Source organism: Bacillus rossius, chromosome 1 (genome assembly GCF_032445375.1).
Source record: "Bacillus rossius redtenbacheri isolate Brsri chromosome 1, Brsri_v3, whole genome shotgun sequence".
Lineage (NCBI taxonomy): Eukaryota > Metazoa > Arthropoda > Insecta > Phasmatodea > Bacillidae > Bacillus > Bacillus rossius.
In genome coordinates, this window is record NC_086330.1 from 75,261,642 (window position 1) to 75,276,644 (window position 15,003).

The 15,003-nt window shown below is 37.8% G+C and overlaps 1 protein-coding gene across 1 annotated transcript in view; it reads left to right on the forward strand.

The window, feature by feature from the left end:
- Window positions 1-5,242: 5,242 nt before the first annotated feature.
- Window positions 5,243-15,003, forward strand: part of LOC134537989 (nonsense-mediated mRNA decay factor SMG5) — a 74,951-nt gene continuing 65,190 nt past the window's right edge. Inside the window, exons 1-4 of the mRNA XM_063379004.1 lie at window positions 5,243-5,458; window positions 5,564-5,786; window positions 10,258-10,423; window positions 11,216-11,376. Of these exons, the coding sequence (XP_063235074.1) occupies window positions 5,388-5,458; window positions 5,564-5,786; window positions 10,258-10,423; window positions 11,216-11,376 (621 nt within the window). The 5' untranslated portion in view covers window positions 5,243-5,387. The remainder of the gene's footprint in view (window positions 5,459-5,563; window positions 5,787-10,257; window positions 10,424-11,215; window positions 11,377-15,003) is intronic.

Here is a 15,003-nt window from a genome sequence, read left to right on the forward strand (position 1 = left end):
TATTTAAACGAAATTCGTACACCGTAGACAGCTTTACTGCGAACGAAAGAATGACAAGACGTACAGAGCTACTGTAGCGCAACAACCATGGCAAGAAGCACAGTATGTGGTGGTGAGTCAACGCTCTGTAGTTGCTGGTGTTGGGTGAGCTATCAGCCACGTGACATCAGCAGCTGCGGGGCGAGGGGAGGCGATGCGCGCGCGCGTACCTGTAGTCTTAGTACCATGGTTCAAGACGAGGGAGAGTCACTCGTTTCAATGGGGCAACCTTGGATTTTGCAAGTAACAACTGGGTTGAAATTACACCTGAGGCGGACACCAGGCGCAGGTACACAACTGCAGCATATCCCTTCTCAGAGCTATCAGCAAAGCCATGTAGTTCGATAAGGGACTGAGGATGATGCTTGTTGATGCAGTGAGGAATGGCAATGGCAGAACACGAAGACAGCTCACTTCTTATAATTTCCCATTTTGCTGCTATGTCGGATGGAACAAGACTATCCCATCCAATGTTTACTGACCACAGGCATTGCATCAGGTGCTTGGCTAGAAGCATCAAAGGCGATAACCACCCCAACGGGTCGAAAATGCGAGCTATTTCGGACAAAATCCCCCGCTTCGTGAGTACAAGTGATCGAAATTGGAAGTCATATGAAAAGGTAACCTGAATCTGATTCCAGTGTAACCCTAAGACCTTTACAGAGGAGCTATTATCAAATGAATATGTCTCAGAAGAGTGTAGTACAGCTTCTGGAGGTAGGTCATTGAGGAGTTCAGTAGAGTTGCTGGCGAACTTTCGCAGTTGAAAACCACCAAGCGAAAGTAACTGTTGGAGGTCTTTCCTCAACCTTCGAGCTGACTGCAAATCATCGGTCGCTGTGACAATGTCATCAACGTAAGTGTTTTGTAACAGAGCTTTAGCAGCTAACAGGAGATCTCCCCCTTCATCCTCAGCCAGCTGATATAGTGTGCGTAGAGCCAGGTAGGGTGCCGAACAATTGCCATATGTAACAGTATTCAATTTGTATGTCTGTACTGGTTGATCCTCACTTGCTTGCCACAGGATACACTGATAATTTCTGTGGTCGGGATGTACCAAAATTTGACGGTACATCTGTTTGATGTCAGTGGTAAATACAATTGTGGGAATCCGAAACTTCAGCAATACATTCACAATGTCACATTGTAGCTTAGGTCCGGTTAACAATGTGTCGAGCGAATTTCCTGAGTTGGTCTTAGCAGACGCATCAAAGACTACCCTTAATTTAGTGGTAGTGCTACTAGGTTTCTGAACACAATGATGAGGGATGAAGTATGACTTGGCAGGAACCTCATGAGAACCAATAGGACTCATGTGTCCACTGACTAGGTAATCATCCATGAAATCCACATATTGTTTCTTCACTTCCGGTTGTCGATTCAAACGGCGCTCTAAGGACTGAAAGCAACGAAGCGCTGAACTGTGCGAATCCCCTAGATCTGGATCGGCGGTCTTGAAGGGCAATGTGACAACATATCTACCGGTTTCAAGTCGGGTGCATATTTGGCTAAAAATGCTTTCACACTCCTTCTCGTCTGGTGTGGGAGTGAGTTTGACATCTGGCAGATCCTTCAGCTGCCACAAACGTTCTACAGCAGCATCTAGAGTCTCATTACAAGAAGAAACAAACAGGGATGTAATTTCAGCAGTGGGCAAGAGAGTTTCAGTGGTGTTTGTTACTCTACCCATAAGTAACCATCCGAAGCTTGATTCTAAGGCAACAGGAGTGCCAGGAGGGCCCTCTAGTTTCCTCCCTGTCAAGATATTTGGAATCAGTTCTGCGCCTATCAGCAAGTCAACAGAATCGGGAAAGGCATATGATGGGTCTGCTATCCTCAAATGGTTTAGATGATGCCAATTGTTTGTTTTGAATGGTGATGATGGGATAGGACCTGTTAATTGAGGAAGGACAAGCATTTCTGTTGAGAAGTTAGGCCCTTCCTGTCCATTATGTCTGATCAAACATGAAACCTCTCCACATGCTATTGTGAGTGGTGTTTGGGAAATACCCTGAAGAGGCTGCGATGTCCTTCGTCGACGAAGCTCAATCGATTAACGGTACCCTTAGAGATGAAGTTGGCTTGGCTTCCAGAGTCCAATAGTACTCTGAGTTGCTGAAATGCTCCCGACGTGTCTTGAGCTTCCACCAATGCTGTGGAGAGCAACACTGTGGTGTAAGTAGATCCTCCGGAGAATGAGGACAGGACCGATGTAGGTGTGTCACTGTCCACCACAACCTCCTCATCAGGTGGCTCGTTGCTGACCTCTTTCTGCCGATTTTCAGTGCTTTCAAAATGCAGCAAGGAATGATGGCGAGAAGGACAATGACTACATGAAAGTGACGACGGGCATCTTTTCACAATATGATGGGGCCTTAAACAGTTTATACACAATTTTTGATCCTTGACAAATGCGAATCCCTTGCGTTTCGTTTAGTGAAAACCGAACATGGGTACAGAGGGTGTTTTCCATTACACATACAGCAAGCTGAAGATTATGCAACAAAGTATGTGCCAGATACATTGTGCCATTGATCTTGGGTTGTGCGGTTGATGACTACCTTTGAAGGCCCGGGTTTGGGATCCTGACCACGCCCACTGACACCCACTGCTTCTACGGATCTGCACTGTTTTTCCAGGAATACCACAAAGTCTTGTAGTGCTGGTGTTTCCAACTCTTGAACACGCAACTCTCACAACCTTCGTAAATCTCCACTAAGATGCTTCTCAAGCAGATGAAACAATAATAGGTCCCACTGATCTATCGGTAGTCCTAGTGCTTGCAAAGCTGCCACATTCGCACTAATTGTAGATACAAAACTACACAGGATAACAACTAAGGTAAAGGTGGCAACAGGAACCTCCAATATGGCATCTAGGTGATGTGATATTATCAACCGCCGGTTATCGTATCTTCTCCCCAATAATGTCCATGCCACCTCAAAATTGTCACCTGTCAATGTCAGTGACTGCACTAATGACAGGGCCTCACCCTCCAAGGATAGCCTTAAGTATGCGAACCTTTCCACATTTGACAGGTCACGATTATAGAAAAAGAGTTTGAAACCAGTTAGCGAAGTTGGTCCAAGAGGTTATTTTACCTGCAAAACATGGTAGCTAAATTGAAGGTAGTGACACTCACAGTGCAGGTGAAGAACCTTTGGAGACCTGAGTCTGTTTTGAATCACATATTGCAGTGTCAAGGATTGACATTATGACATAGTAGCGGTCATAAAATTCATCTAACCTATTTGTGTGCTTGGCGAGGTCAACATGTGGTTTGTCCTTGCACGTCAATTCGAGTGTCAGGTGATCCTGTTCAAAACGAAGTTTTAGGTCTGGTAGATCTCTGCAGGTGGATATAAACAGTCCCCGCTGTGAGTTGTCAGTCTCAAACTTGTTGGCTAAGGCTGCGGCTCGTTGTAATCTGTTCTCAGCTCGCTCCAGTCGGCTAATGAGAACTTCTGCCTTTTCAGACATGACGTGCACGAGATAAGAACACGTGCAAAACGTAAACAAATGGATGTGAACGACCACACAAATACGATCGATTGGTCGCCATCTCGAACAATCGATATAACTCGTACTGCAAGTGTTGACGTCACAGCTTCATCACCACGTCAATACATGTACATATTTTATTATAATAAAACAAAACACGTTTTCTTCTCCAAATATATATATATTTCTTTTGTTTCGATGTCGATGTGCCTCCTTAAGTTATCCAGGTAATACAACCACGATTCCACGTCGCACGAAGCCGGCACAACGCACGCGACCGAAAGACGACACAAGACGAGACGAAAACACGTAAACGACTAGCAATTAATGTTGTAGGATCTTGAATATGGCCCGGAGGACCAAATGTCTGGGCTCAATCGACATAATGGACTGTATAATTACTAATAATCACAAACTTCTACTGTCGAGCACGGCCGACCTACCGAAGCGAAAACAAACGAAAACGAACTGGTCACAAGATGGCGTGGGAGCAGCAGCGTCACGATTCCAACGCTGCGGGCGGGAAATTCAAATTCAAAATTTACACCCGGCCTGAACACTAATTTAATCACTAATCTCACCTTATTCATAAATAATAACTATTGATATTTGAAATAAGTTATATTTCCAATTTTGGCATAATTTTTAATAACAAAGAATGTAGGTATATTTTGAATTTTATAACATTATAATTAATTGCTTCCAATAGAGTGAGGAGTGTAAGTAGAGGCAAGGTTAAGTGGTGAAAAACAATAAAACCAGATTAATATTGAAGTTGATGCACTGGCAAACATAGAAATGGAAGTCAAAACACTGCAGAACACCGAAACACAAGGATTAAACACAAAATGCAATGAAAATCACCTCAGTTATTTAATTTATCTATTAAAATATACATATTGAATTCAGTTCATAATTTTCATCTAAGACATTAATTTGAGAAGATGGTGACTGCTCTGCAACTGGGAGAGCATAACTTCTCTCTTTTGGAGGCAGTCTTGGTAATACATGCTGAAAGAAAGAAAAGAATATTTGTTAAATAATTGCAATAAGTTTTAAAATTTAATAGCATAGTACTTCACAATTCAGTTTCTATTATGTTATTATGTATCATGCATCCCTACACAAATAAAATGGGAACTGTAACTTCCCCCACTAAGTATATAACTACAACTTTAAACCCAATTGGGTACTAGATGGGGAAGTTGAGGTAAATATGAATGGATTGAAACAGATAAAAGTGTGAAAACCAACCGTCTACACAATTTTAAAGTATTTTTAATGTAGCTAACCTAACCAACCAACCATCCGATGCAACAGTATTTCAAATGAGGCAAACCTTAACTATAGATTCATTCAAATGATAATAACTTGCCAACAGGAAATATTGCAATTCCATTTTGTAGAATGATCATAAATAATTAAAAAGTAAAAAAAAAATTGCACATTTTTATCTTTCGTACTTCGTGGCACCTACTCCTTGCTTCTAACTTTGATAACTATATGCGATTATGTTGTGGTGATAAAAAATACCATCTCAATAGTGACTTATTTTTTCTAGTTTTCAGAATTTTTTTTCGTTTTCTTTAGTATACTTTAATTACATATCTTATAAGTAAATAATGCATTTATTAAGATTTTTTAATTTCTGACGGTACCATTGGTATACATGTTTATTGCATTTATGTTAGTTGTGTTGGTGTTGATAATTTGACATTCGTAGTTGACATTGACAAAATGGCGACTGGTCGACTATGGTATAATGAAAGTCCAAATTTTACGTATGATATTAGAGGAAAATGAGAAAAGCTTGTCAGAAGAATTTTGGGCCAAAATGAGTTGACACTATGAAGAAGTCTTACAATCCGATTACGGACGTTAGAAGCGAAGGAGTGGATGTAACTCGGCGGCTGTACAGGCAAGTAAAATTAAAAAAAAATTGCAATATTTTTGTTTTAATTGCTTGTGTTATTTCTATGTGGAGGGTTATGACTTTAGAACTAAATGTGTAATAATGTTATAGGGCGATATCTGATGTTGTGCGACATCTGGATGACAGTCGTGGCCGAGCAGAGGTTTGCAGTGACCTTTTTACGGCGACCTTGGAGGCCCAACGGATGAAATTGCGCGAATATTGCGAAAGGTTGATATTTTCAGATCCTGTAGGTTACGGCCGGAAAGGTGAAGAGCTTCTATGGAAAAAAGGGTACTATGATGTGGTGACAACAGCAAAAAATTTTCGGAGGGTATGTAGTTGCGGTTATATTTCCGTATCACGTATTCAGATTTATTCCGATTGCATGATCCTGTATACAGGATCAAAGAATAAACTTGGATACGTGTTATGGAACAATTATTGTTTCTTATTGTGTATCCATTAGTATTTTAAAATTAAATATTTAAATAACAAAAGGAGTTGGATTGTTTTGTGATGCAAAGCTGTATGGTTACCAAAATAGGTAATACTCTAATATCGCGGCTTTTTAGAACGGAAAGAAAAGAAATCGAAAACACGTTTTTCATTCTACACACGTCCCTAAATTTGCCCTGAAAGGACGGTCTCTTAATTTTTACTATCGGTTCTGAAAAATAACAGTTAATACCTGTGTTTTCACAATGCTGCCACTATTGTTTACCCGTGATCATGTAGTGTGATCATTTAGCACAACTGTAGCCAACTATGGAGAAATAAAAATATGTCTAATTCTCCCGTTTCATATATTGAAGTTTATCTTTGGATCCAGATGGCATGATCCTGTTAGTATGATCCGGTGGTACATGATGCTGTTTTAGTTCAGTACTTCAAAAGATCTTGATGGCTTGATCCTGTGGTACATGATGCTTGCTGTTTTAATTCAGTACGTCAGAAAATCCTGTACATAAAAAAAATTGTTTAATAATGATAATGATTGTTAGTCAAATAAAATAAAAAATTTCAACCTTCATTATTAATTCTTTTTTATTTCACAATTTCTTTAATGTACAGTATCTTCAGACGTACGGAAATAAAAACATCAAGCATCAAGTGCATCAGGATCATGCCATCCGGATCCAGGGTTAAACTGGGATACCTGAATACCAACCATATCAAACACAGAATATATGACGGCTGTAATTGAATAATTCCTTGGAAAGACTGCAAAATTCAATGTTTCAGCTACTTCAGTGCACAGCACATATTCCTCACAGAAAATGAACTACATTAACAATTCTATTCAAATTTTTGCCTTCTATTAGATTTGTCCATTACATCACTCAAAATAGTACGTGGGTATTGTACTGTAACCAAACAAACATTTCATACCATAATTATTTATTCTAATAAAACAACAAACATGCAATATAAGCATTAAAAATTACTTACAACTGCAATACAATTGTTAAACATCTACAGTGACTAAAGTTATCCAAAAAAAATTTAAAAACCCACATGGGTGAATATGAATGTCTGCGATTGTGTGAATGCACAATACATAGGTATTTTAGTGTAAGCTGTAAACTTATTTTTTTACGAAACCTTCCTTTAAAAGTTAATTCAGGAACATCTCAAGTATACGTAAAACATATATTCCTATTTTTTGCGGGTAAACAATGAATGGCAGCGGCAGTGTAAAAACACAGGTAATGTAAGATATAAAATTTAATTTTTTTATAAACTAGTTGGAATTATGAAACCATCCCTTTGGAGTAAATTTAGAGGCATGTGTAGTGTGTGAAAACCATGTTTTCTGATTTTTTTTTTTTTTTTCGGTTGAGTATTACCCCAAAATATATTTGATTTTGAAAATATGTTTAAAACTTTGAAGAACATGTTCCCGGGGTAATAATATTAAGATGCAGCTTTTCCGTAAAGTAATTTTAAAAAAAAATCTGAAAATACTATTTTTGCACACTAAGAAGTTCCTCCATCCACTCTATAAGCAGTAACTTATATTCCTACTGGTTTCGGAGGAATCAAAGTTCATAGCTTACATTGCAATACCTATGCAGCCGCCACCATTTTGTCTTATATGCAGTTCCAGATCATTCTTATTCATGGAGAATCACAGGATTGGTAAACCTAGCATTCACAACAGTTCATTCCGAGTTCACGTTCGTGCATGTGTTGTGTAAATATTACAAATCTATGATATTATTAGAAGTTTGATTTTATTAAGTTAGCTACATTTAAAATAAAAATACTTTATTATATTGTGAATGATCGGTTAGGTAAGTATAGCTGCATTAAAATTACTGTAAAATAATTTTAATGGTTGCTTAGGAATTACCACGTAGCATAGCAACCAGTTCACACCAATCCATTTTAAGGCCCAAACAGTTCTGAAGTTCATTAAAGTTCGCCGCTTGCTTGAGTAACTTCAGTAGCACATATTATAGGATAAAAACGTGTTTGAAAGATGTCCATAGATCGTCTTCGATTGACTTACATAAAGGCGAGACCACACAGAAAGCTACGCTATGTTCACTACGCCTGGTGGCCTCACAGGATAGACTAGTTCGCGATGTTAGAGAGACGCATGCCGTGCGATTCAAGTGATAATTCCAGACGATAATATTCTGCTGGCTTTCGCAGTATGTAAACGTAAAAAAAAAAGGGTTCATGAGGTCAATTCTAAAAGAAAATAATTTGGAAAATTTCATAATTTGATTAATTAAGTGCTTGAGGTCGATGCCAAATGCATAAATTATTTCAGAATAAGTACAACTTAATTGGATACCATTTTATTTCTCATCAAGAAGAAAATTGAGAAGAAAATTCTAAATTACAGGGAAAGCATTTTAGCAGATGAATGATAGACAATTTGCTTCAGTTCAGTAAACAATGATTTCTACATCATGATATAATTCTTTAACGATTAATCATCAAAATAAAAGGAAATTTAAGCACAATAGGAATTCATACCAATAATTATTATTTCCTTAATAACCTCCTATGATATCAAATTCCATTCATTATCTCGCATATGAATATATTCTTGTATTGGTTTATCCCATAAACATTGATATTTTCGTACTTCGTCAATGAACGTTTCCATCGACATGTTACTAATTCAAAGCAAACACAGGAGTATAGCATAATTCCATGCGAAAACAGATGTTTTTGTTTATTTGCGCATGCACGAAGTCAGTGATGTTTACGAAAAATAGCAGAGAACCAAACACCTAGTGACATCGCCAACATAGCGAACACAGCTTTGTGTGGCCAGTGATACCTGAGATGTAGCTGCTATGTATATTGTACTTGCGTAACGAACATGGCGAGCATAGCACCCCATGTGGCCGTAGCTTAAGTGAAAGAAATTAGAGCTACATTTAAAGTATTTTAAAATAGTGCGGATATTTGATTAGGTTAGGTTAGCTACATTTAAAAATAATGTGAAATTGTGTGAACGGTTGGTTAAGTCAGGATAGCTACAGCTTATATTGGTAATTCTTAAGCGACCTTTAAATATATTTTTCAGTATTTTCGGTGTAGCTATACTAACCAAATAGACCATTCTCACGATTTTAATAAAGTTAGCCAAAACGTACATACAGACCCACACGGGAAAGCAAAAAAAATAGTGGGGCTGTGTCAATGCACAGGTATTGTAATGTAAGCTATAAACAGTGATTTATCATAAACCAATAGGAATTTATCAACGCTGTTTTCAGGATAAATATAGGAAAGTGTTTATGTTCAAAACAAGTATTTTTTGGAATTTTATTATTAATTTTCTTAAAAGCAGCAACATAAGAATTTTACAGGAGACTAATGTGTTTGTGATTTTAAACTACAGTTGCCAAAAAAAATTGTTATTGAAGATATGCATTTTAAAGCTCTGATATAAACTGGATATGTGATAAGCAACATTGTCCGTATTTGTGACGTGAAACTGTACTATAACCAGAATATAACTTGATTTTGAAAATTTGAATTACATTAGGTTTTTCATTGTAATCTACAAAACTGACAGGAATTTCACTTAAAACTAAGATTTTATTCAGGAAAAATATTATCCCTGAATGATTTTGTGTTGAAATTGAACTTATGTGAAAAACTAAAGATAACACAAAATATTTGCAGGGTGGTTGAAAATGTTTGCAATTTTAGTGTATACTTTTATATTTTTTCTCATCTGTTGCAATTGTAATTAGTTTGAAAACTTTCAGCCTTTTGTTAAAAAACAAAAGATGTTTTTTTTATTTTAATTGAGGGGAAGGGGGCTAGGAGGTTCCTAATTTACCTCAATTTTACCAATCTCAAGATTTGGAAAACTATGATATAATTTTTTTTTAACCTCCGTGTTTTTTTTTTCTTGCCAAGTCTTGGCTTATTCTATATCAGCATTTTCTGTGTGAAAAAAAAAACACATGCTCTGAAACATATAAGTAAAAATTTAATACATGTGTATTTATTGGTTATTTCCAAAAATATTCAACCGAATAGAAAGCATGGGCAATCAAGAAGCATTTTACTTTTTCTTTAAAAGCTATTGAAAAGCAAGTTAGTCATAAATAGGCAGTGGCATGGTAAAAAAAAAAAAGATATTCTGAGTCCAGCTATCGAAAGTGAAGCCAAACAAACCGACTGTTGCCGTACATCTTCTCACTGCTATCTTATGGACTAAAGAAAGGGTCAACAGCTGTACCCTCTGCTCTAATTACCTCCCTTTCGCTCTCTGCTACACTCCGGCTTGATGCTACCCCGGTGACCTGCTTGCTGTCGTCCCCCAGGAACAGAACTGGAGTGACACAGAAGTGTCGCACATCAAGAACCATCTGTTGGCGGGCGTGGGACACTACCACCACCTGCTGTTCCGCCTGCAGACCGAGTTCAGGCTGGACCTCGAGGGACTTGTGGACTTCCCACTGTTCGTTAACACTGGAGGCTTGCCTAGGGGTGAGTCACCCTTCTCACCGTACTTAAAGGTTGCTTGGGCATGGAAATAACTCAACCTTTCTTATTTCAGAAATGATAAGAAAACAGTTGGGTCCAGATATTACGAGGAAATTGTGATTCATGTTCTAAAAGTGGCTTCTGCCTTCTCTCCTTTTTATTCCTTGTACTCTACTATGTGAGAACTGTGTGTAACACCAACATAAATACCATCATATGAGACAACTGTCATTAAAGCAGCAGCTTTAATCAATGTATTTGTCTTTCTCATCTTATATGCCGAAAAATACGGTACATTTGACTAGTTTATTAGTGCTAATTGCAGCACTCTTGGAATCTGCCTTTGAACAGATATCTTTTCTAACTTTAACAGCATCTACTAACTCTGTTTGGCCTGAATTAAAAAGTAGTTCCATATAGTTGTATTAAGTCGGCCTTTTTTTATATGATGAAGTCATTTTTTATTTATTTGATTTTTTAAAAAAATGATCATGTGATATTTGGTATGTGTGATTGTAATAGTTTATTCATATGACTAATTTCTTGTCAACAGCAAGAGAACAAGAAAAAGTCTGCTGTGAAATAGGAAGTAAATGATAGCTCTTAAGTTTCCAGATTACTAATTTATATATAGTTTTTATTTTAGGCAACCTAAAAAATTTCAAAATGGCTTTTGTTTAAAAATTGTGAATTCGTTGAGAGTTTATAATTTAAATTATAATTTAGTTGTCTCAAAAAGTATTTTAAGATAGAACACAGTCTTGGCACCTAGCAAGCACGCCTGTGATTGAACAGGGAAGAGCTCGTCGCACAAGAAGACCCAGGACAGCCTGTATGTGGAGTGGGCCAAGGAGGCTGCCCACCGGTGTCTGATCTACCTGGGGGACCTGAGTCGGTACCTCCTGGACTTGCGTGTCACCTGGGACAGCGGTGTGGCCCAGCGCTACTACCTTCAGGTGCGGTCAAGACACTGCCTCAGCCACGGTGGACATGTGGCAGACTGCTGCTGCTCATCCATATTGCTTCTCCCCTCATCTCGAATGACTTCAATGTCTGCCAGACTTTCAACTCCCTTTTAGTCATTAATTTTTGTGCGTTCGGATGGATACGGACATTAATTTTGTTTGGATGGATACTGACATTAATTTTGTACTAATATTACTTTTCAACTAGGTCTATGTATTTATAACTACTTTTTATTAAAGTTCTTTGTGACTCCTTTTAGTGAATTTTGTATTTGGTTGTCACTGAATGCTAGGCTAACAAGAAACATTAGCAACAGTTAAGATTATTTCTCGTGGATTGGGTGATAATGGGTGGCCAAGTGTATTCATTCTAATATTATTTTTTTAATGCAAGAGTTGGGCTATTATGATGTAAATTTATATTTTTTGTATGATCTTGGCAGCATTCTTATCAGGTGTTTTCCTTACGGTGTACTGATAAGGTGTTATCTATTCAGATTATAGTTCACAGTTGGAGTTTGAGTCACTTGCTTGATATAAACAGGCATATTGAGAGTCATGACATGGTAAGATCCTTGTGATGGTATCTGGAAACCAAGGAAAATGGAAATCAGGATGACTGGGCTGGGATTGGATTGCGGTTATGTCAAAATGCAAGTTCAGTGCCACCTTACTCCAGCTCACACTCACTCTAGTGGAGAAAACAAAAACAGTTTCACTTTAGGTTCTGACAAGCCTTACATGTATTTCCAAATTAATGTAGGTGGTTGTACTAATCGTGTGAATTTCTTTTATGTAGGTAGGAAAAAAATAGTCTCAGCCAATTGAGCATGGTCTTTGGTATAAGGGTCATCTGTTCAGTCATCTTGAAGTTCTCCGTTAGACAAAAATAACTCGGTGCTTTAGATAACAGTTGGCCTCTTGTCACAAACCAAGGTCACTTGTACTTCTTCTGTGATCTAAAGTAGTTTGACATAAAACTTTCAGGATATTACACCTGGTGTTAGCAAATTTACCAGGGCCTTAGGGCTATTGTGCATAAAGATATTTCCTTAATGCGAGCGAGGCAACCTCTCTTAGGGCTTGAAATTTACGAGGAGAGTCTAAACACAAGCAGATCAGAGTTCCCTGTAATCTCTGAGGTCGCATTGCCTTAAGCACACGCACGCACCCGCGCACGTATATATACACCCATCCTTTCCCCCTCCCTGTACCCTCCTTGGAAAGTACTTATGACAGTTTATAAAAAATTTGATTTTCAATTACAATTTTTTTTTCCTTTGCATAGGAACTTGCACAATAGCATAGCTGCCAACATGTACGATTTTCCCGTACAATGTACGATTTTGCGCCCTAATGTACGATTGTACTATTGGTGTAAATTATTGTACGATTTCCAAACTTTTTGCAATTTTTGTCTCATTTGGGTGATTCGTAACAGTAAATATATACTGATGTCATACAATTACGGTATCGAACATGCGGTATCAAGATCGTACACAACAGAAGACGTTTAGTAGATAATAAAGAAAGCTCGTAATACTGTATTTTCGGAACTAGCATACTCCATTTGTAGTAGTTATGCCATATTTTCACTACAGCGTACCGTAATATTCACTCATTGTACGAACGTAACCTTGAACGCCATTGGCAGTGGAAATTACTGTGTTTGCTACAGGGAGAAGCTACACCTACGCGTACGGGAATTGTTTGTTTTCAAGCATGCGCGGAAATTCGCGGTAAAAATGGCGAGTAAACAGAAAAAGAAATCTTATAACCAAGTGTTTTTAGATTGTTATAGTAAAGAAATTCCGTGGGTTAGGCGTTCAAAAACTGACGTCAATTATGCTTTCTGTGCGTATTGCTCGTGTGAAATAAATATTTCGCACGGGGATAGAAATGACTTGAAAGTTCACGAAGGAACAGTGAAACACACAAGGAATGCTTCACTTGGAAGTTCAACCAACATTAGTAATTTTTTTAGTGTTTAAAGTGACAATTTTAGTGTTATTCGAGCAGAATGTTATTTCACATCATTTATTCTGGAACATAACCTGCCGGTGTCAGTAGCAGATCATGCTGGACCTTTGTTGAGAAAAATGTTTCCCAGGAGCGAAGAATCTAAGAAATTCAGTTGTGGACGCACCAAAACCACTGCAATAATTGCAGGAATGTCAAGTGAGCGTCAAAATGTTACAGCAGGTATGTTGAAAAAAGTTCCATTTTCAATTGCTACAGTTGGGAGCAACGATGATTCTAAGCTTTACCCGGTTGCAGGGCTTGATTTTAGCACCTTACCGCCTGCCCGGGACAGGCAAAATCTCGTCCGGGCAGGCAAAATAAAAAAGGCAACTGTCCGGTGGACAGGTGCAACTTGTGACGCAGAGGTTATTCGCACGCACTAATGCAGCAGAGGTGATTAATAACATTTATGCGACGGCAAATAAAACGTCTTTGACAATATCTATAATCTATAAATAAACAATAATGGCTGAAAGTGAGTTTGATCCAGCACCAGCAATAAATCTCTGGTATCATAATGTTCAGAGAAAACGTCGACCCTTTCAGCCTCCTTATCGAAGATGTTCAAGACAGAATCAGCCAATAATTCGTGCAGTGACTCAAACAGTGACTGGTCTGAAAATGATGATTAAATAAGGATGTTAAGTGTGTGATAAAAATAGGTGCAAAATATAGCAAAAATCCTTTTTTCTCACTTTTTCAGCGACTTTGAAATTTTTTTTATTTGGGTAAAACAGCGGACAGGCAAATTGGATGGCGGACAGGCAAATTTTCGATTACACCTGTCCGTTGGGCAGGTTAAAATATTCCTTAAAATCTAGCCCTGCCCGGTTGTAGTGACCTATTTTAGTGAGAAAGATTCTCAAATCAAAATGGATTTGCTTGAAATTGTACCGTTAGAGTAGACACCTGCGAGTACTCGAAATTCGAGTTTCGAGTCGAGTTTTTTAGTAATACTCGAACTCGAGCTCGTGGCTTTTCAACAACTCGAAATTCGAGCGAGCTTTTCTTGCACTGTACCTATAGAAAAAAAACTCTCATTATATCGGAATAAAAGTCTTACAACACTATTATCCTTTACTTTATAATGTAACATGATCGACCGTATACATGAACACATCATTTTTACGTACCCGGGATTTACGAATTTCCGTGATTAATTTTTTTTACTTCTATAATTTTCCGCATAGCATTAATGTATCACTTTCCTCCTTTATGCGGAAGTATTTCCCGCCTTATGCGGAAACATTTCCCGCATTTTACTGTAAAAAGCATTTAAATTGTCCGGGGTCTCATCATTTACACCATTAAATGTGTGATATAAAGTCCCGTTTAACATTTTTATGAAAATTCCTGCCAGTAATGGCGCACGTAAATATAAATATGAAGAAAATACAAATGAACAACAACTTACGAAGAAATATGGATGATGTACCATAACTACAGTACAATTCCAATAGTTATCTTAAGATAATTACCATAAAAAGAACTAAAGATTCTTTGTAGATACCATAACTACTGCAGAAGCATGATAGTTACCACATTTGCACTATAGTTGCCGTAATAACCGAGATGTGTATTTACCGTGATGGTAAT